Source organism: Trichoderma aggressivum, assembly GCF_033847375.1.
Source record: "Trichoderma aggressivum f. europaeum strain CBS 100526 chromosome Unknown scaffold_016, whole genome shotgun sequence".
In the NCBI taxonomy this organism is placed as follows: Eukaryota; Fungi; Ascomycota; class Sordariomycetes; order Hypocreales; family Hypocreaceae; genus Trichoderma; species Trichoderma aggressivum.
In genome coordinates this window covers 584,765-605,129 of record NW_026946382.1, presented here as the reverse complement: position 1 = coordinate 605,129, position 20,365 = coordinate 584,765, and the positions used below count along the sequence as shown (strand labels likewise).

The following is a 20,365-nucleotide window of genomic DNA, read 5'->3' as shown; positions in this document are numbered from 1 at the left end:
CTCTCGTGCTGCGCGATTGCGCAATGCTCTGGCCAGGGGGGGGGTTCGGTCAATGAGCTTTTGAGAGATGCCTCTTGGCAAAGCTCGGCTCTCTAATCTAAGAGGTTCACGGTTAAGATTGACATGTAGGCTTTTTTGGTGTTGGTTGTGTTTAGACTATTCTTCGTCGTGTTTTTTTTTTTTATCTTGGGGCTTTTTTATTTTTCATCTTTTTTTTTTCTCCTTCGCCCGCCCTACTACGGGCTACTCTAAGCCAGAAAAAACAACCTTAAAAGGTCGGGTGCGTAATCTTAATATTATGCTTCAATGGCATCATGTCACTAGCGTCACCTCAGACAAAACTTCATCAACATGCAATCACTTAGACTACCGTGTTAAGGCACCCAATTTGGTTGCACGTTAATTCTGCTATACGCTACTAAACAAGGCAATGCAAGGGACTTCTGAACTCAATCCTCTCCCCTTTGTTTCCCTTTTCAACCTCTTCATCTCCTCTTGTTTACCCATTTTCGCATCTTCAAGCCCATCCGTCCATCCAATCTTTCGCCCTCTTATCTACATGATCTATTAGTTGCCTAATTGGGTGCCCACCACCGCAGCGTCCGCCCCCTTCGATTCGAAATGCTCGGCACTTTCGAGCTCTCAAAACGCCATCAATTCTACCAAACTACTACTATACCCAGTACCTATAGTACCAATAGGCAGCAAAGCTCCCAGCGGCAAACAATCGAAACCAGGTAGATCGGGCCCAGTTACCCCGCGCCCGCTCAGATTTTGTTCCGGGCGCCCTTTTTTATTATCGTGAAAAGCTTCCCATTCATGCATGTGTTTTTTTTTTTTTGGCACTCGAGCTTAGACGGGTCTTGGCGCCTCGATCCAGAAGGTCGCAAGGCGTGCGATGGCCGTTGCGACCCAAGATCGAGGTTCGGAAGCAAGTGACGGATACGGCAGGCTGTTTGAGCTTCGACACTGCCGGAGCCGGCCGATCGCTTGTGATGATGAGCATTGGAGGTTGAAGCGCTTATCTCTCTCTACCTGGGTAGGGAGTAGTCTCTTATACACCGGACGGAGGTGTTTCGGCTTCGTGGTTTGACCGTGCTCCTATTAGCTGGCAATGGTTTACTTTTTTCTTATTACAGTACCTTATTTACTTAGTTTCAGTGTCATTGGATGGGTAGTTTAGTTCTGTGTGTAGCATTCTCATCATCAAGTGCCTGGCCTTGTCCTACCTGTGTCCAATCACGTATTTCTCGTCCTGGTCTACCCGGTGCGTCTCCAGCCAGTAGCATCTTGACGTGCAGTGCCATCATCATCGCCTTCTCTTTCTGGCCTCCTCGTCTCTCAGCCTGGATCTTTTGCGAGCCCAAGCCATAATCTCCCTTTAGGAAGGAGATGCTCCATGCGGTGCCATCACTCGGTCCTCGGTCTGCGTTTGGGGAACCCATCCAACGTCGTAGCATTGGGCAGGGCTGGCTAAACTTGTCGTGGGCTGTGCTTTGATCTGCATGTAACTGGTTTATCATGTCTGCCTCGCGTACCAGATCATCTTGGAGCTGCAAACATATATAGGTGACGGCTCCCCCTCGATTCAAGCTGGAGAAATCATCACAGCTTCACCACTTGAATTCCATCCAAAAACCCTCTTCTCTCTACCTCAGAAGATCCAAAGCTCCATCACTCCGCAATGGCTCCCGTTTCCCAGTTTGTCTCAGCTCTGATGCTGCCCGCTCTCGCTCTGGGAGCTGCCATCGAGCCCCGTGGCGCTGATATCGTCGGAGGAACCGCCGCTGCTCTCGGCGAGTTCCCCTACATCGTCTCTCTGTCCACCCAGGGCTCTCACTTCTGCGGTGGTGTTTTGGTCAACGCCAACACCGTCATCACTGCTGCTCACTGCTCTGTCGACTTCTCTGCCTCGCAGGTCAAGGTCCGCGCCGGCACTCTTGTGAGTTGGCCCCTCCTCCTCTTCATCCTCCTATCATGTCAGCTTTAGGAGTGCAGTTACCTTGCTTGATACTAATCTTGTCTTCATCGCAGACCTGGGCTTCAGGCGGCACCCAAGTCGGCGTCTCCAGGATCATTGTGAACCCCTCCTACAACTCACGTACCACCGACTTCGACGTTGCTGTCTGGAAGTTGGCCAGCTCCATCCCTGAGAGCTCCACCATCGGCTACGCCACCCTTCCCGCTGCCGGCTCTGACCCTGCTGCTGGTTCCATCGTCACCACCGCTGGCTGGTAAGCATATCCCATACTCTGATATATCACGCGGAGCGCCTGGCAATCGATCTGAAACTCAACACTAACTGGTTCAACAGGGGCACCACCACCGAGGGCAGCTCGTCTCTCCCCGCCAGGCTCAACAAGGTTTCCGTCCCCGTCGTCTCTCGTGCCACCTGCCAGGCCGAGTACGGCAGGTCTGCTGTCACCACCAACATGTTCTGCGCCGCTCAGGCCCAGGGTGGCAAGGACTCTTGCCAGGGTGACAGCGGCGGCCCCATCGTTGATGCCAACGGCGTCCTCCAGGGTCTCGTTTCTTGGGGCAATGGCTGTGCTGAGGCCGGCTTCGCTGGTGTCTACAGCAGACTCGGCAGCCTTGTTAGCTTCGTCAACGCCAACCTTTAAGCGCCTGTTTGGAAAGAAAGAAAGAAAGAAAAAACCAACAAAAAAAATCTCGTCAAAGCGGCAGAGATCCTGTTCTCTTCTTGGTTGGTTAGTAGGCTGAGAGTGTGGGCAACTTTGGTTTTACAGCAGCAGCCTTGGCCGAGTAGCTAGGGTATATAGGATTTGAATTCACAAAAAAAAAGCTTATCTCACTGAAAAGACAAGGCTCCTGAATTAGGGGGCGGTAGCACCAGTCCACATGATTCCTCTTTGTGCTTCCCGACAATATAACATTAGATCACCCTGTCCCCTTAGTAAAAGTTCATTTCAATAGATGCGGTTACACGGTCTTTCAACTCAATTGCGAGAGCAAAAGAAAAATTGACTTATCATTAATTTTGTGGATAAAAATGATGTCGTAATATTGACAAATTGTTTTATGAAGGAAATGTATCGTACTATCTCGTCATTTCCCCTTAGCTGGCGGGGTTGGCATGGGCTCCATCCCAAATATGTCGCCAGATCTAAGGGGGTCTCTTTCATCCAATTCCGCCGGCGCTTCTCCGAACAGGAACGCATTCTTTTCCCGGCTAGCATTGTTGTTACGCCTCTTCTGTGAAGCTGTAGGTGATTTGCCTACTGGAGGCGTTTGTGGCGGCCCAGACTCTTCCGGCTCCAGCATCCATGAGAATGAAGACTGTGCTATAGTCGATCTAGCAGGTATAGATATAGTCACTGGAGCCTTGAGTTGGCCTTCACTCAACACCTCCTCTTTCTTGGAATCATTGCTTGTGGCTTCTGCTGCATTAGAGAGTGGGTCTTGGATTTCTTTAGGCTTCTTTACATCTCCCAGCTTTGTGTTTGCTTTCGAGGGGTTCGGGCCGGACACGTTGGTGCCAGATCCGGGTGATAAAGGTTGGTTTTCTTTTTCAGGTGGTGACGCTTTCTTGATTTCCTTGTCCCCTCTTTTCTCAGCCGCTAGTTGAGCTTCTTCAGAGGTAGGGGAGTCTGCGGTGGGAATGTCCATCGTGGCGTCTTGCAGATATATTTGCACAAATTGGACTTTGGCTGCTGCAACTTCAATTATGCCAAGGCTTCGAGCCTTGTCTTCAAGATTGGACAGGGATAGCGCCCTCAAGCTCATGACGGTCTCCTCGAGTAAACTTGCCAGTTGGTCGTTCCGTCTCTGCATAACAGCCAATGCTTTGACAGCGCCATCGTCAGCCAGAACAACTCTCGGATACGGTGAAGAAAGGCCTTCGTTTAGGCCTTGCATGTTTCGTTTTATTTCGCCAACGGCATCTCGTAACGCCTGATTGATTCCCAGCTTTTCACTCTTCTCCAGCACGCCCTGGATCATATTTTCCACTCCACCCTGCTGCTGAAGAAATTTTGATGGCGAGCGGATTGGTGACTTCAGTCCAAACCCCTTTTTGCGAATCGAATCGAGTCCGGCAAGGGGTGAGCTGACGCGTTCAGCAGGCTCGGCGCTCTTTTGGACATTGGGAAGTCTTCCCGAATATTTCTTGATCAGGGTTGCGCCTCCATGTGCATTCATGTGATCCCGGAGATAGAGTGCATCATCGACGAACGTATGAGGTCCGTGCAACTGATTGGGTGGTGGGTACTTGAGAAGTAGTTGCAGGCAAACAGAATAATCAGATTCTAACACTGGGTTGAAATGGTCAGAATGACGAAGTGAGGGTTTGTATGAGCAAGCAAAAGATACTCACGTTGCCAGCGGATTCGCAGCAGCATGGCGCAACAAACGAGGTCTATAAGGTCTAACGAAGGATCGACGGCCAAAATTGTATCCCAAAGCACAAGAAACTGGTTAAAAGGAAATTCTCGGCTGAATAAAAGTCGAATCCAGCGGCTAACAAACAGATTAGTACCCATGTAAAGCAAAAAGGGTGACAAGCATTGAAAGATAACCGTCTCGCTCACATTAAAAATATCTGGGGGAGTATCTCTATACTTGCGAGATGTGCTGCTAGTTCTGGGTCAACCTTTTGTAAGCAGACTTCGTGAATGAATTTGCTCCGCTCGACAATGGCAGAGCTTTGCTCGGGAAATCGAGGTTGTGATGGACCGTCAGTCGGCGGGCTTGAGTTGGGCACATCTTTGACCTCGTAAAATGACTGAGCGTGCTCCATCAACTGAGAAAATAAGATGAAGGCATCGTGCTCAACGAATGACTGGTCGATTGTTTCGAGCATCAGTTCCTCGAGGTTATCCTCGTCATCACTGGCGGTAGTCGATTCTCGATCCAGGGCATCCTGCTCGACAACGTGTAGTATAGGAGCCAGAAGTTCATGCATCCCCTGTCGATAGCCACCCCTACTTGGATTCACCTTGCAGTAGACAAAGAGGATGTCCAGAATCATGCGCTGCATATAGTCTTCGTGATAGTTTGCTTCATCGGGCAGCCTTTGGACGTCCTGCAAGATTTCCGCTCTGGTAACTTCGTCTTCGCGGACAGTATTCCAAGGGGACTTGAAAGTATTAGAGTTCATTGAGTCTATGTCCAGGTCGAAGAGGTTCCCACTCACTTTTGGGTCATCAGCCAAAGGATCAATGGTGAGCTCTGTGAGAGCCTCAGGGTGATTTATGAACTTGAGAAAGTGGTCACGACGTTCATTGTATGACTCTCTCTTCTCGCGGAGAGACCGAGACCAGCCTATCTTAGTATTGTCACCATCTTTGGACAAGAGAAAGATCTTTGCGCAGCAAGTCAGCATCAGACCACCATCTGCAGAGACCGATGTTATATGCGCAAGGTAAGCAGACTCACCTTCCAGCAGACAGAACGACAGCCAGATAAGCACGGGCTCGAGGGGCCATTATGGCGGACAGCATTCTGTAAGTCCTCAACGCTTGAGCAGTGCGTCTGAGTTGCCTGCCATCTCGCTCTTCAGGAGCAGTCAGTTGGCGGACCTTGACATTTCTTGTGAGACATGATGCTCACTGTGTCTCTGTGAGAGATCTCATCCTGATGAGGGTCCTGGCGAGTAAGTCTAAGCGGTCAAACTCATCGACATGGCACGCTCACTTCCAGCTCTCAGGTGAGTCTATTGCCGCATCGGGAATACCAGATAAGTGAATATTACGCAGTCCACGATATCTCACAGACAGTTGGAAGTGAGAAGATTGAGGGCTGTGGAAGTACGGCGCCAGAGCCCCGCACCTGGCCAGCTCGGATGTACAGGTACATGCATACTCGGCTGCCACGGATCGCTGTAGGCGGGTGGCTAGCGCGACATCCCGGCTTCGGCACCCTAATGCCGTGCCCCTAAAGGGCCTGCAGCGGCGTTTTGTGCCTAGGTCCTGCTACTTGCGCTGTCCAGCCGCGTCCTCCGCTTACTCAACTCTACGTCTATACGGGGGCTATTCTCATCTCAAGCACCTATACATACTACTATACAGACTGCTCGCATATGTCAATACAAGCAGAATCGTGTCCATCTCTGCAGCGATACCCAGACGCAGCTGTTTGTCTCTTCTCATAAAGTTACAAAGAGCATGCATCTTGAGATCCGCCAGCATGTCGGCTGATTTGTTTGCCGAATTTGCCAATAGCAATCCGCCACCTCCTCAACAACCACCAATTCCGCCAGCCGCAAGTCAGCAGAGCAAGCCCGCGGCAAGGGACCCCTTTAGCTTTGGCTTCACCGATTTCACAACAGCAGCAGCTTCACCAGTTGAGAGATGGCCTCCCATCCAATCTCAGCCAAGCAGGGCTATCAATTGGGCCGCCGCGACACCAGCACCTCCGCAGACTGCACCAGCACCGGCACCAGCACCACCGGCGTTTGATGATGCTGATGACGATGGCTGGGGGGACTTTGAGACGGCAAAGCCTGCTCCGGCAGCATCTGCAATCAACAAGTCATCCGATCCATTTGGGGCCCTTCCCGCCCCGTCCAAGGAGCCTCAGACCAGGAATCGGCCGTTCCGGGCTCCCTCCATCGACATCATGACCAATACCTTGGTCGACGTCCAAGCAAATAGGTCCAACAACACCGGTCCGTCATGGAACTCAACGCCAAGCAATGCAAGGTTCTCTATGCCTTCAGCACCGACAGGTTCCAACGTGCTATTCGATGCCGATGATTTTGAGCTCCAGGAACCGGATTTGGATGAAGATGATGATGAATTTGGTGATTTTGAAGCGGTGGCACCAGCACCGAAGCAAGCAAAGCAAAGCTCCACATCCAAACCGGCATCTTCCTTCAGCTCTGCGCCGTTGCTAGATCTGCTCTCTCTTGATGAACCTCCGCGACAACAGCAGCCTGTTGAAAAAGTGGCTCACAAGCAACCTCCTCCCCAGCTCCTGGGTGCACTGAGCTTTGGGGCAGCATCCACACTCCCTAACCCACCAAAGTCGCCATCGTTTCAGGAGCGGAATCCCTTCCCAGATCTTGGCATCAAGACAACTGCACCAACGGCTGATGCTGTCAAGAAAACGCGCGATGCTCCAAAGTCAGCAACACCAGTAACCGCATGGCCAACAACCAAACACAAAGCAAAACCATCAATTGCCAAGGATTTCGATGATGATTGGGACGCATGGGATGATACGGCCAGCGGAGCCGTCAATAAGAAAGATGTTACTCACAGCATTCCTCAGTCTGAGAACTGGGAATGGGACAGTGGTGATGATGGTGAATCTAACGCCATCAAGGCAAACGACCATGACCCTCCCCCAACCAATGTTCCACCACCGTCCGTCATCTTATCTGCCTTTCCCAATCTCTTCAGCTCAGCGAATGTCTTTTTCAAGCCAATGTCTGGTCATAGTGCCTCTATCAGACAGCAGGTTCTTTCTAACCCCAAGGCCATCCATTTTCTCCAGGGTTATATCCTCCTTGCCACGACTGCTGCTCGAGTAATTGCAGGCCGCAAGCATAGGTGGCACAGGGATAAGATTCTGGCGAAAAGCATGTCCATCTCGGCCGCTGGTAGCAAGGGTATGAAGCTCGCGGGTGTCGACAAAACCCAGTCAGCTCGAGAAGACAGAGAGGCAGCAGATGTGGTAGCTGTGTGGCGTGAATACGTGGGACGCCTACGATCTGCCGTTGCGGCCGCCAACACCGAGGGTAAGATCAGTCTCAAGGTGCCTGAGCTGAGCGAGAATATGCTGGTCCAAACTGCAAAGATGGTGCCCACCGGGCCTAAACCATGTATAATATGCGGGCTGAAGAGGGAAGAGAGGATATCAAAGGTTGATTACGACATAGAGGACAGTTTTGGGGAGTGGTGGGTTGAGCACTGGGGCCACAGAGCTTGTAAGAACTTTTGGATAGAACATGAGCAGAAATTACGACAGCGTTAACGGATAAGTTATGCGGTAGTGTTTCGCTGTTCATCATATTTGGATAGAATTGTGCAGCATAATATTGATAGCATTTACCTACCTAGTAGAAACAAGAAGATGAAAGGATACATTGCCCGTGTTAGATTATCTGCAATGTGCCACGCGTGTTCAATACATGTACCTTGGAATACCCGCCAATCGATATCGAGGCACCTCCGGAAATCGCGGATTCTTTACCGGCATCGTCCCATTGTGATGTGATGGGACAAGGGGACCGAGTCCAATCATTACAACGTAACGTTTGGCCATTTGGAATTGAACGAAAGAAGCCCTAATGAGCAGCATTAAAATATCACCCCCGCCTTCGGTAAGGCATCAGAATGCACAAGCGCTCAGCAGTCGAGAACTATTGGCGGTATAGCAAACAGCGGCTCCTCCGCTGGCTTGCACACGTTTGCAATGATTCGCAGCATCCAGATAGCATTATTCCAGCTCAGAGGTATTCCACAATCACTGTTGATTCCAATCAAAACATCCAAGACAAGAAAAAATCCAGTCACAGTGTCAGTCATGATGCCTTTTGACCAAAAGCCGCTTGTGCTCTCGCCCATATCCACTCCAGGCTCGACAGCAGGCGTACAGTAGAGTTTGCTGCACTGCAAACACCCTCCAGCGAAACGATTGGCGTAGGTGTAGGTGTGCATGTAGGCTCTGCAGCTGTGAATGGTGGCTCATACGGCACCAAGGGGGAGTAGCTGGAAGAGGTCTCGACGCTGATTGCCCGTAAGAGAAGAAGGACAGGGGTTGGGTGCGCCATTATCAGGTAGGCTTGCTGCAGTGAGCGCAGTGCATGAAAGTCATTGAAGGGGGGGAAACCGGGATCTCGTTGAATATCGATTACTAACTTGTGTCACACCGGCAACCCGACAGAACATCTCTGGATTGAAAACAGCTACAGGGTGGGTGAGCTGCGTAGGTATATACAAGTATCTGCGGAGTATACTTGGGTATTCAAAAGGGACTAGGAAATAATAAAGATGACTGTTGTTTGGGTAAATTGCGTTCCATTGGTAATTGCGATACCCGCAATGGTATGCACGCACCTCCACGGGTGTTGACGATGGTGTTTAAAAACTCCCATGTGAAAACGCATGTACTGTACGAGCACGTACAGCAGAACGCGGATATGCCAAAATCTGGGGGGGCGCATTTACACACTCCATTTCCGCTTTAGGCAAGCGAACCTAGAGACCTCGCTGAGAAAAGCTTGCATCGCGTGGCAGATGGTACCAGAAAAAGACCCTGGCGTACCTCCCCGGCCGCATGCACGCCGGCAAGAACCAAGGTACAGGATAGGTAGTGTCAGGTACTCACACTTCCTTTTCCAGCACCTCCCCGGCCCACCTGGCGGCAACAATGAAGGGCACGAAAGACAAGAGAAGCTCACGCACGAGGTACCCTGTCTGCAAAATCCTGCACGTCTGGACATCCATCGTGCTGAATCCGATCAGAGCATGGCCGTTCCTGGCGCACCTTTCGTCTGCGATCCAATTTTTTCGCTCTATCCAATGTTGTCTTCCCATTCCTTTCTGCTTTGAGGTTTAGCAGGTCCAAACGCTCCAGCGCACTGGGCCTGCTAGTGCACGGCAGTGACAGCTTGCAGCGGCGACAGCGCCTACTTTGCTGCTGTACAGTGCTGTAAAGCCAGCCTAGCGGTTGCTTGTGCTTGTTCTTCCCATGTGTCCGGCGCTTTCTTTCTCCCTCCAGTCCTTCACCTCTGCTCCCCACCTGACTTTCTCTTCGGCTCCCCCTCCAAAGCTCTCTCTCTCTCTCTCTCTCTCACCTTGCCTCTCCAATCTCAATCCCCGTCTTCTCTCGCTCTCTTCCTCTTCTCACATCTCCTCACCTCTTCCCGCCTTCTACCCTTTTCTCGCACTCTCGCCCCCCGACGAATTATTTCCCCCCAAACCTCCATCTTCCGCCTCCTCTTGCGCACTTCCTTGCCCATCGAGACCGGACCTTGTCGCGTTTCTCGCTGCACCTTCGCCCTCTTACGCCCACTCGCCTCTCGACCCCGCCAAATCCCTGCCAACACCACACACAAAAAAAAGAGTCTGGCAACGCATTCGACGCCTTGCCAACTTCTTACGGCCGCCTCGCTCCCCGTCATCCTCTCGACGTTCGCGCACATTCCAGCTTCTAGGGAAATCACTCGGTAAGTACATCTTTGCTCTCGCAGTCATCTCTAGTGATGACCTTCGGCCGCATTTCAAATCCCGTTGCCGGTGCGGCTGTCCCGCATCTCGCCATCGACAGGCGGCCAACGTAGTCGACGCAGGTTGCGTCACAGATGGGCCAGCTATGCGCGCGCCGCCTTGCGCGCGACCTGCGTGGAACTTTGGGCGGCTTTATCTTGAACACAATCTTATCGTGGGCTTTGGAACTGACATTTGCCGGTTAGTTTTGAGAACGGTTCTTGATTCCCTACCTTGACATCAAACCTTCCGTCGCATCCACCTCTCTCCAGTGCCTTCCTCACCCCCACCACTACTCAACAATCATGTCGGCTTCTCAAGATATGCTTTCGTCCAATGGCGGCGATATTGTGGACTCTTTGGACCAGCTGAAGATGGACGAGCGACTTGGCCCCGACGGCGAGCTCGCCCCTAAGACGGACGAAGAATATGCCCAGGCCCAGCTGACTTTGCGCGCCATTGTTTCCTCCAAGGAAGCTGGTGTGATTATTGGAAAGGGCGGCAAGAATGTCGCTGACCTCCGTGACGAAACTGGCGTAAAAGCCGGTGTTAGCAAGGTCGTCCAAGGCGTTCACGACCGTGTCCTCACCATCACCGGTGGCTGTGATGCCATATCGCGAGCCTACGCCATCGTTGCCCGAGCTCTCCTCGAGGGTGCACCCGCTGTCGGCATGGGCGGCGTCATCCAAAGCAACGGCACTCACCGTACGTATTCATTCTCTTGACAATTACTACACTTGTTAACATGAGGGAAACCGTTATATAGCTATCAAACTACTCATCTCCCACAACCAAATGGGCACCATTATCGGTCGACAAGGTCTCAAGATTAAGCATATCCAGGATGTTTCCGGCGTTCGCATGGTTGCGCAAAAGGAAATGCTGCCTCAGTCAACCGAGCGTATCGTCGAGGTTCAGGGCACTCCCGAAGGCATCCAGCGAGCCATCTGGGAGATTTCCAAGTGCTTGGTCGATGATTGGCAGCGGGGCACCGGCACTGTGCTTTACAACCCTGTCGTCCGCACTCAACCCTCTGGCTCCGGAAGCCTGGGTGGTGGCGCCAGCTATGGCAACGGCGGCGGTCGGGGTGACTACGGAAGCCCTCGCGTGATGCGCACCGGAAATGGGGCCGACTTTAGCAACGGAGGCTCACGACCATTCAGCCGTCGCTCAGATTCCGACGCAGCGAACCGCGGCCCTCCAACCCACGACGAGAATGGCGAGGAGATCCAGACTCAGAACATCAGCATCCCCGCTGACATGGTTGGATGCATCATTGGCCGTGGCGGCAGCAAGATTAGCGACATTCGGAAGACTTCCGGAGCTCGCATTTCTATTGCCAAGGTAAGCCTCGATGATGAGTGCCAAAGCCTTGGTTCTTCCCCTCATAACACTAAACTAACCATGTCCTAGGCCCCCCATGACGAGACTGGCGAGCGCATGTTCACCATTATGGGCACTGCCAAGGCCAACGAGTCTGCACTTTTCTTGCTCTACGAGAACCTGGAGGCTGAAAAGATGCGTCGCAGTCAAATGCAAGACCAAGAGTAAAATCAAGGACTCTCTAATAATGAGCACACTGGCTGTTGCTTCATGTTTCTCGTACCACTTGTGAATGAGCTGGATTTGGGCTGGATTTGGCGGATTAAGGGCGTCCAGATCTGGTTTGCCGCAAGGCTCCTCTTTCCCCCGCTGGAACAGGGACAGGATTTTTGATGATTATGGTCCATCACCAAAAGCATTCAACGCAGCCACCGTCCTGTTTTTGTTGCGATTCCCCTCTTGTGCCCTTTCGTTTTCCCCGTTCCCCCTTTCCTTTCCTCTTGTTACCTTCTAGTTATGCTTTCTCACGTGTCATTTTTATCCCCACTGGCCCGCCATCAGAACGATTCTATCTCTACTACGTGGGTTGATTCTCGCACCGACCATGAGGCCACCATGCACTTTTGCTACAGCAGCTCAGCTTCCTCCGAAGATGACGACTACGCGAGCAGGGCTCATTCGGCGTCTGCAATTCGATACGATACGGATTCATCAATTTTCCTTACCACCTCAACCTTCCGACTCGCACGCCTTTGCTTTCCCCCCTCAACCACGAAGCTGTGGCCGCACCTGTCTGCCATAAAAACTGACATTACTCTTATCTCACACCTCCTTCCGAGATTAATGGAATCAAGACATTGATACAGCACGAGTCGAGTTTGCAGCTTGGGACGACCAGTGCCGCTTGTGCGCGCTGTGACCTCGCTCTTCCGCGGCTACTCTTATCATGATCACTCTCTTCTTAACTCTTTGCCTCCGCGATCCTTGTGTCATCTTTACTCCGGCAAAACAAAACAAATTTTACCTTACCAACCGAAACCACGCCAACCCTCTTACTTTAACCCTCGCTACGCGACGATCGATATGTAAACATGGCGTTAACAGACATATCGTCTTTCCACTCATGCCCTCTATCCTCGCCGCTGTTGTCTCTGACAGTGGATGACGACTCTCTCTTTCTCTCTTTTTTCAAGCAGGAATCAGGCAAATACCCCGTAGCATGCACGAAAGGCATGGTATGCGCATGAAACAGATCTGGGATTGGGGATGTCTAGATAACAGTAGTGCATCTAGTCAGTCGTTGAGCAAGAGACTGAAATATATTTGGTCGCAAGCTGGTTTGCCTGTGACTTTTTTGTTGATTAATCTGTGCAGTTTGTATCATGATTGCTTCGTACCATGTCTCATCCCTCTGAAGGTATTCCTCCAGTAATATCCAATCCATACCTATCAACAGTTGTTGCGAATCGTAGCGTTGGCGGTACGAAAGTACAAGTAACGCGCCTCTAGAATGCTCTAACCGGAACGGGAAAGTTGCCTTCCGGTAAGCGGCAGGCGCCCCCACCAGCGCTCAGGGTCCTTCCTTCCCCAGACGTCAGAGCGCCGCCATGGCTGCGAGATGATGCCAACTTGTCAACTTTTCAATTTCTGTTGCAACACTCACTTGGCTTGCATATATATTCGGCACAATTGACGTCTTCAGTCCTTCTTTTTCTTATTCCCTTTGATTTGTGCTTCTTTTTCCCGCTTTTATAGCGCATTACATCCTCGTTTTTTGTCCCTTCTCTACGCAATCGCCATTGCCGCTATTTTCTTCTCTCAATCGATAACGACCTCGATCTTCGCAACCGCAAAATCGTTCCCGTTGCGCACATCGGCGACGCGCCTCCCCGTCTTTTTGAACCATGGCGCGCACAAAGCAGGCGGCCGTGAAACGCGAGTCATCGTCTGAATACTTCAACAAGCAGTCTGCGGAGTGGGAGGATGCCAATGGAAAGGAGTCCAAGGCGACGAATGGGCACGCGGCGAAGGAGTCGAAGCCTGCGCAGGGCGAGGCGGGCTTGGTGCAGCTTGTGATTGCGGTGGCCGGCATCTACGCTTCCTTGTAGGTTTTTGTGTTTTCCATCTGCGGGATATTGATGTCGCGGTCGGTCTCTTCTTCTCTTTTGGATAGTCTTGCTAACGCGCACGCAAAACAGTTTGACCTGGGCGTTTCTTCAGGAGAAGTTGACGACCAAGGCGTACGGCCCGGCCGACGCACCGGAGGTCTGGCACTTCCCCGTCTTCCTCAACACGATCCAGTCGCTCTTCGCTGCCGCCGTCGGCTTCGTCTATCTCTTGGCCTCGACGCCCAAGGGCGCAGCCGTGCCGCCCATCTTCCCGTCGCGCCGCATCCTCGGCCCGCTCGCGCTCGTCGCAGTCACCAACAGCCTGGCCAGTCCCTTTGGCTACGCCAGCCTTGCGCACATCGACTACATCACCTTCTTGCTGGCCAAGAGCTGCAAGCTTCTCCCCGTCATGTTCCTCCACATCACAATCTTCCGGAAGCGCTATCCCATCTACAAGTACCTGGTCGTGGCCGCCGTGACGCTCGGCGTGGCCGTCTTCACCCTGCATTCTGGCCGCAAGCACAAGAAATCCACTCGGTCGGAGGAGGCAAACGTCTCTTGGGGCTTGCTGCTGCTGGGCATCAACCTCCTCTTTGACGGCCTCACCAACAGCACCCAGGATTACATCTTTCAGACGTTTCGCCCGTTCAGCGGGCCGCAGATGATGTGCGCCAACAACATCATGAGCACCGTCGTTACGTCCCTTTACCTCCTCGGCAGCCCTGCGCTCGTCTCAACCGGCCTTGGAGAGTGGCTCGGCATGGACGTTGCTGGCAGCGCTGGCGAATTGAATGCGGCCGTTGAATTCATGACCAAGTATCCCGCTGTGTGGAAGGACGTTTTGGGCTTTGCAGCTTGTGGTGCCCTGGGTCAAGTCTTTATCTGTACGTCTACCAAAGAAAGCCCCCGATCGCTCAAGAAATTCCCGTACTGACAATTCTTCTTCATTTTAGTCTACACACTATCTACCTTTTCATCTGTCTTGCTAGTCACCGTCACCGTGACACGCAAAATGTTCACCATGATCCTCTCCGTTGTTGCCTTTGGCCACCGTCTCACCCAGATGCAGTGGCTCGGAGTCACCCTCGTCTTTGGCGGCATTGGCGTCGAGGCCGCCATTGCTAGAAAGGAAAAGATGGCCAAGGAAGCCGCCAAGGCGAAGAAGTCGTCATAAAGCTAAAGACCGTGATAGATTTCTGATTTCTGCTCTTTTTTTATTATTTAAAAGTACATACATATATCTAGGTACTCATTGGGAAACATCATTTCAGTGGGATGACCACGTACATATACATATAGCTCCTCGACGGTTAGATACTAGGTTAGTAGTTTTTGTCTTATTTTTATACAATATGGCGTTTGTTGGGGATCCTCTAGATATAGCCTTGGTATGACAGGGGCTTGATAGAATAGAAAGAAGGAAATAAAATAAAATGGCAAATAGAGCAGAACTATATAAGGCGGAATAAGTGTTTTGATTTAAATTCTGTTTAGGGGTTTCTTTTATTTAACCTCTTCTCTTCCTTCTCCTCATACCTTCTTGCCCTCTCTCCTCCCATCGTGGTATCTTTCTCTCTTTCGTCTCTTCACATCGTCGAGGCTTGAACGGCCCCTCCCATTTACTCTCCACTGAAGACCTGCTTCCGACGTCGCCCCGCCTCTGGAGTCCCCTTGACTTTCCTTAATGTATACCAAATACCGAGGGTTGTGGGAAAAAAAAGACAAAACACATGCCGACAAAAAAACCAAGTACTCCCCTCCACATTCCCAAGTTTTGCTGTTATCCAACAGCCTGCCCTTGTAGAAAAAACAAATAGATAAAAAAAAAAGCGAGCGAGTATATAAACACAAGAAAAAAGCAAATGATAAGTACATGGGGAAATAGAACAAGTTTGGTGATATGTGCAACAGGCTGTTGATTTCAAGTTTTCCTTTCCCTGTTCTCCTTTGAACTTTATAGGCTGGCCCCGTAACAGAACGAACCGGGGAGAGGGTAAAAGAAATAGGACGCCGAGAAGGAGCAAATAACTGAAGCCACAATATGCTAGCTGTTTGGTTCGCACGAGCCAGGTAAATCATGGACGCTCCCTCTCCCAAGGCGTGTAGTTGATCAGTCGATAGTTTTGTTGTACACCGTTGAACGCCTGAAAATGCCATACAAACCCACACAAAGTGGGTAGGAGAGCCGATAGCCAACATCTCAGATGGATCAGATTATAAGCGGAGAACCCAGGCTTCACCATTTTCCTTCCAAGACAATGTATTTTGTATCAAATAATCGTGAGTGGTATGATGCTAAAGAAAAGATGTCATAAAAGCATGGTGAGGCCTATTATAGGATATCATCAATGGAGCGAATAATCGATGCTTCGCTCTTGGTTGGCGGGCTTCGCGGATCCATTTGAGTCGGCCTACCGAACGAGAAGAACGACTCCCGGCCAAAAGTTGTCTTTCGTGGGGAAAACATGTTTTCGGCAATCTCCTGTCGCTCGATGAATCTCATTCCAGCAATGGACGGAAAGCCACCCATCGGGTTGTTCGTCATCTCTTCGTCCTTGGGAGACATTAAGACATCTTCGGGAAAGATGGCCGAAAAGTGAACGGCCCTTTCGCCAGGAACCGAAGACGAATAGTCCCGAAGACCTAGAGTGGAGTAGGAGGCTGTCGACTTCAGTCTGTGGCCGCCCATGGGGCCCAGATTTGACTTTGACCTTCCTTGAGCTGACTTGGGCCGCAGAGGAGGAGCCTGGAGCTTGAAAGGCGAGGGAGATGGCGGCGGAAGAAAGTCCATTCTTGTCTGTCGCGGGCTAGGCTCTGGCTCCCTGATTGAAGGTTCCATCTGCTTCGCCTTCTTCTGTTCCGGCTCCATATGCTCCGGCTCAGATTTCTCAAAGCTGTCTCTCCACGAGAACGTCAAGGGCGCCGAAGCGGGTCCAGGGGTAATGGTCTGGAGGTCATCCGAGTTGCCTGGCAGGATATTGAGAGGAGTTTTAATCTCGCTTCCCTGCCTACTTCTGCCGTTCTCTGCCGGTAGCGGTGCGGTGTGAGGCTCTTTGGGAGGCATTTCGATGGCATCAGCTGATAGGGTCAGTCTGTGCTTAGATGGACTCCTTCCGGTTCGAGGTCGATAGGGGCCAGAGCCTGGCGACGAGCGTTTCTTCTTGGATAGCTCCTTTTGGAAATCCTGCAGTGAATACATAAGCTTCATGTTAGGGCTAATCCAACGGCTCTTGGCCTGGGCTGCGTAATACGCGTCGTTGACACTGAATTCAGGGTTCTGATACAGGCCATAGGCAATGATGAGACTAGCCGAACGGCTAGCTCCCTGTTGGCAGTGGACGAGCACCTTCTTGCCCTCCTTGGTGCGGTTCTCAATTGTTTCGCAGAGGCGCATAAGATCAGGTGCGATATCAGTGTTGTGGTCCCATGGTATGTGAATGTACTCCGGTACAGTGAGAGGGTTTGCCTTTGGCGTCGTGGGTGTATCCGTATCCATAGCTCCGTCATCCGAGGGCTGGAATTCCCAGGCGGTAGAAAAGCTAGAGTTTGACACAGCCGTGTCCGGAATGGGGCTCAGGTTGGACGAAATGCCTTTACCTCGAGAAGAAGGACCGTGCAATGAAGGCTTGGCCGGCTCTCGCTTGGCTTCGAAGGGGTTGCGGACCTCGTGAGCAACGTTGATGACGACGTCAAATCGAGATGCTTCTTCTGCGGTAGGCTCAAGATACAGATAGACATTGTCGCCATAGATGGCAATCGGCCCATCGGGATACCCCGGCGTTTTCTGGTCCTCGTTGTTTTCATTCTCACGGAAGGGTTCGTCAAAGTCATTTCGAGATGCAAGCTGCGTCTTGATGGGGGTGTTGTTGTCTTCTTCCATGATTGCCGTATCAAATGTCAGGTTCATGCTAGATTTCATGGGGCGCAAAAACTCGGACAAACCCGACTCGTTGCGCTCCAACACCTTGGGAAAGGTCATTCCTCCAGCCGGCCCAAACGTGGATGTTTTCAGGGAGGAGGACTGGATGGACGGCGACGAAGTGGAGTGTTTAAGCGCGCGGCGCTGCAGAATCGGGGGCATGCCGGGCGATGCCGGCACTTCCAATGAAGTCTGTTTGATCAAATCCGAGGCGTTGGTTTTGAGACTGAGAAGGCTAGGTTTCCTCTTCATGGCGGGAATCGCAGGCTTGATGAAGGATGGAGAGCAAGGTTCCGACACCATGGTCTTGGATGAAGCAGCTACCGTGGGTGGCTGGATTGAAAGACCCTTCATGTTCCTTGGCTTCCTCGGCGCCGGAGATGTCATGGGGCGCTCCAATGCGCTGGCTTCCGAAATGCTGAGAAGAGAAACCGGGTTTGAGGGGCCACTAAAACTTGAAGAGTGGAAGTTGGGGAGCGGGAGCAAGTTGAGTGGAGAATCCGGCGATGACGATGGCGATGGATCTGAAAGAGGCGAAGAGTCTGTGGTGTAGAGCGTAGTGGTGGGAGAGGAGTCGTCGGATTCCGAAGTCTGGGTCGAAGTGCTGTCGCGGTGCTTGTGACTTTGGTCCGGAGCAAGACAAGCCTGGAGGCTGGTCTGCGGAGAGGGGGTTTTAGATGCCACGTCGAGAAACTTGGATCCAACGACGGTGAAGGTGTCCCGGTCGGCCATGGTCTCGGACTCGAGATCAAAGACAGACATGAAGGTCGGTATCTGATCTTCGTATACCTGACGCGCGGCGGCCGAGGGCATGGTTTCGAACAAAAGCTGCCGTTTTTTTTTATTGTTTCAAAGACTCGGGTCTCTCGCGCCCATGAACCCCAATACTTGACACGTGCGTTGTTGCGTGGCTGTGTCGACTAGAACAAAGGGTGGAATATTAGAGTGAAAGTTGAGTTGGCTCGCCCAAGATTATACTGTTTGTAAGAAAAGGAAAGGACGAAAAAAGTTGAGCGAGAGAGAGAGCGTTGAATAGACGATTCGAAAGAACGAATGGGCGAACTGCAAGAAGAAGAAATTCAAGAAAGTAATCAATGGACAGCACAGCTGAATCCGGTTGTTGGCAGTTCGCGATGCAAAAGCACGACCAAGTTGGTCGGGATTATGGCCCGTGAGGCGTCGTGACAGAGCGACAGACGCAAGCAGCTTGAGGCGGCCGTGAAGCGTTCGCGGCTGTTTATGCGGGCGAATCAAGTCGGGGGGGAGGGCCAAAGAAAAAAGAGACGAAGAAAGAAACAGCGTCTGATCGTCGACGGCCAGGACAATGAGGCGTGCGAGGTCCAAATCGAGTCGAGAAGGGAGCTGGAAGGAATGGTATACCAAAAAATCGAGGTGAAACAAGAACGGCGCCTAATTAGCGGACGGCCACATGCAGATGCAGGTGGAGGGACGGGATAGCCGCTGGAGCAAAGAAGAAAGAGGAAGGGCGAAGGGAGAAAGGAGAAGGAGAAGGAGAAGTGAGAACAAGGCAGCGCCGAGGTTGCAGATGCCGGATCCTGCGCGAGGGCGAGCGGGAAAAGGGAGGGCTGCTGGATGTTGCGAGAACGAAGAATAGAGTAAAAAAAACAAAACAATGGAAAGACAAGACAAGAATTGGTGACGGTGTTTGAGAGGCTCGCCAACAGGAACCAGCAAACGGCGGCTGGGGGCAGACTGACTACCTGGAAGGGGGGCAGCTGCAGGCGAAGCAGCGCTACCAAGTGCTAAGTGCGCCTGCTATCGACGCTAGACGGCCCCAGGTAGCGGTGACCTGGTCCGGCGTCCAGGGCAGGGCTCCCGGCGGCTCAGCCACCACGGCAACGGGGTGAGACCAAGTACAGGGTACCTGCGCGTGGTCGACGTCGCTACCAAGCAGGACCCCGATTTAGTTGCTTGATGACCGCCATGGGTCGGGTCGGGTCAGGCCAGGCAGGTCAGTACCTCTAATACCTTAGTATTTTTTCTTTCTTTTACCATCCGTGGAATCCAATGGCATTGACACCGATCAATTGCAGTACCTGCACCAGTTCAGTTCCGTCCCACGGGCGAGTGCTAAAAGTAGATACACGCTAGGTACCGATGCATGTCGGGTCCTGTACTCTACTGTACCTCATCTGCGCAACCCGCATCTCCATCCCCCATCCCGCCTCTCCCCACGCAGCCGCCCGAGCAGCAATTCATTCGTTCATTCATCCATGGAACAACAAAGAGCCTTGAAGCAGGAAAAAAAAAAAAAAAAAAAAAACTTGCTGCTGCACGGCACCGCTCGTCCAACCAACCACGCAGGCAGAAGCTGTCCCCAAGTCCGCGTACTTTACCTTGTAGGGGTCGATTGGCCTGCAGCTGGAGGCGTAAAAAGCACCGCAGCAGGGAAGGTTCCCCCCCACCTCCTCGTTTCGAGTGGTTGAGCGGAGAGCAGGGATGCGTGCGAAACAGCGCCTAGGCTAAATATAGCCCTGCCCAGCCCGCCAGGCGCCAACGGCCGGCCAATCACGGGCCCGCGCCCAAATTGTCGTGCAGAGCGACTTCTTAAATTTAGCCCTCGGTGGGGCCCGTCGTGTCCGTCCGCAGCAGGCCAGAAATTTTTCACAAGGCCGGGGGCTCTTGCGCGCTTCGAGCTGCACTGTCCGCATCGTATTACTGGCTTCTCTATTTATTTCGTGCGGTGATTCTTGCTTTGCTTCTATTTTTCTCTTCTTTTTTTCCCTTTGTTCTGTTGGCTTATTGATTCGGGCGTCCGGGCCCTCAGCTCCGCGTTCATCCTCCGCTGATGGCCGCACTTACCCCCCAGGTACGGTACCGCG

The 20,365-nt window shown here is 52.0% G+C and overlaps 6 protein-coding genes across 6 annotated transcripts; 4 read left to right on the top strand and 2 right to left on the bottom strand.

Moving 5' to 3' along the window:
• Window positions 1–1,684: 1,684 nt before the first annotated feature.
• Triagg1_5006 (uncharacterized protein) lies at window positions 1,685–2,621 on the top strand (the record flags this gene model as incomplete). The annotated part of the gene is made up of 3 exons (XM_062899473.1): window positions 1,685–1,942; window positions 2,035–2,234; window positions 2,315–2,621. 3 exons carry the CDS (start codon window positions 1,685–1,687, stop codon window positions 2,619–2,621), a joined length of 765 nt encoding a protein of 254 aa, XP_062756187.1.
• A 445-nt stretch (window positions 2,622–3,066) lies between these two features.
• Triagg1_5005 (uncharacterized protein) lies at window positions 3,067–5,341 on the bottom strand (the record flags this gene model as incomplete). Its single annotated transcript, XM_062899472.1, has 4 exons — window positions 3,067–4,271; window positions 4,334–4,476; window positions 4,548–5,095; window positions 5,153–5,341. 4 exons carry the CDS (start codon window positions 5,339–5,341, stop codon window positions 3,067–3,069), a joined length of 2,085 nt encoding a protein of 694 aa, XP_062756186.1.
• An 803-nt stretch (window positions 5,342–6,144) lies between these two features.
• Triagg1_5004 (uncharacterized protein) lies at window positions 6,145–7,935 on the top strand (the record flags this gene model as incomplete). Its single annotated transcript, XM_062899471.1, has 1 exon — window positions 6,145–7,935. The coding sequence occupies one exon, from the start codon at window positions 6,145–6,147 to the stop codon at window positions 7,933–7,935; it is 1,791 nt and encodes a 596-aa protein (XP_062756185.1).
• Window positions 7,936–10,477: 2,542 nt separating this feature from the next.
• On the top strand, window positions 10,478–11,723 carry Triagg1_5003 (uncharacterized protein; the record flags this gene model as incomplete). The annotated part of the gene is made up of 3 exons (XM_062899470.1): window positions 10,478–10,877; window positions 10,939–11,516; window positions 11,586–11,723. The coding sequence occupies 3 exons, from the start codon at window positions 10,478–10,480 to the stop codon at window positions 11,721–11,723; spliced, it is 1,116 nt and encodes a 371-aa protein (XP_062756184.1).
• Window positions 11,724–13,399: 1,676 nt separating this feature from the next.
• On the top strand, window positions 13,400–14,777 carry Triagg1_5002 (uncharacterized protein; the record flags this gene model as incomplete). Its single annotated transcript, XM_062899469.1, has 3 exons — window positions 13,400–13,599; window positions 13,694–14,487; window positions 14,557–14,777. 3 exons carry the CDS (start codon window positions 13,400–13,402, stop codon window positions 14,775–14,777), a joined length of 1,215 nt encoding a protein of 404 aa, XP_062756183.1.
• A 1,158-nt stretch (window positions 14,778–15,935) lies between these two features.
• Triagg1_5001 (uncharacterized protein) lies at window positions 15,936–18,335 on the bottom strand (the record flags this gene model as incomplete). The annotated part of the gene is made up of 1 exon (XM_062899468.1): window positions 15,936–18,335. The coding sequence occupies one exon, from the start codon at window positions 18,333–18,335 to the stop codon at window positions 15,936–15,938; it is 2,400 nt and encodes a 799-aa protein (XP_062756182.1).
• Between the last annotated feature and the right edge of the window lie 2,030 nt (window positions 18,336–20,365).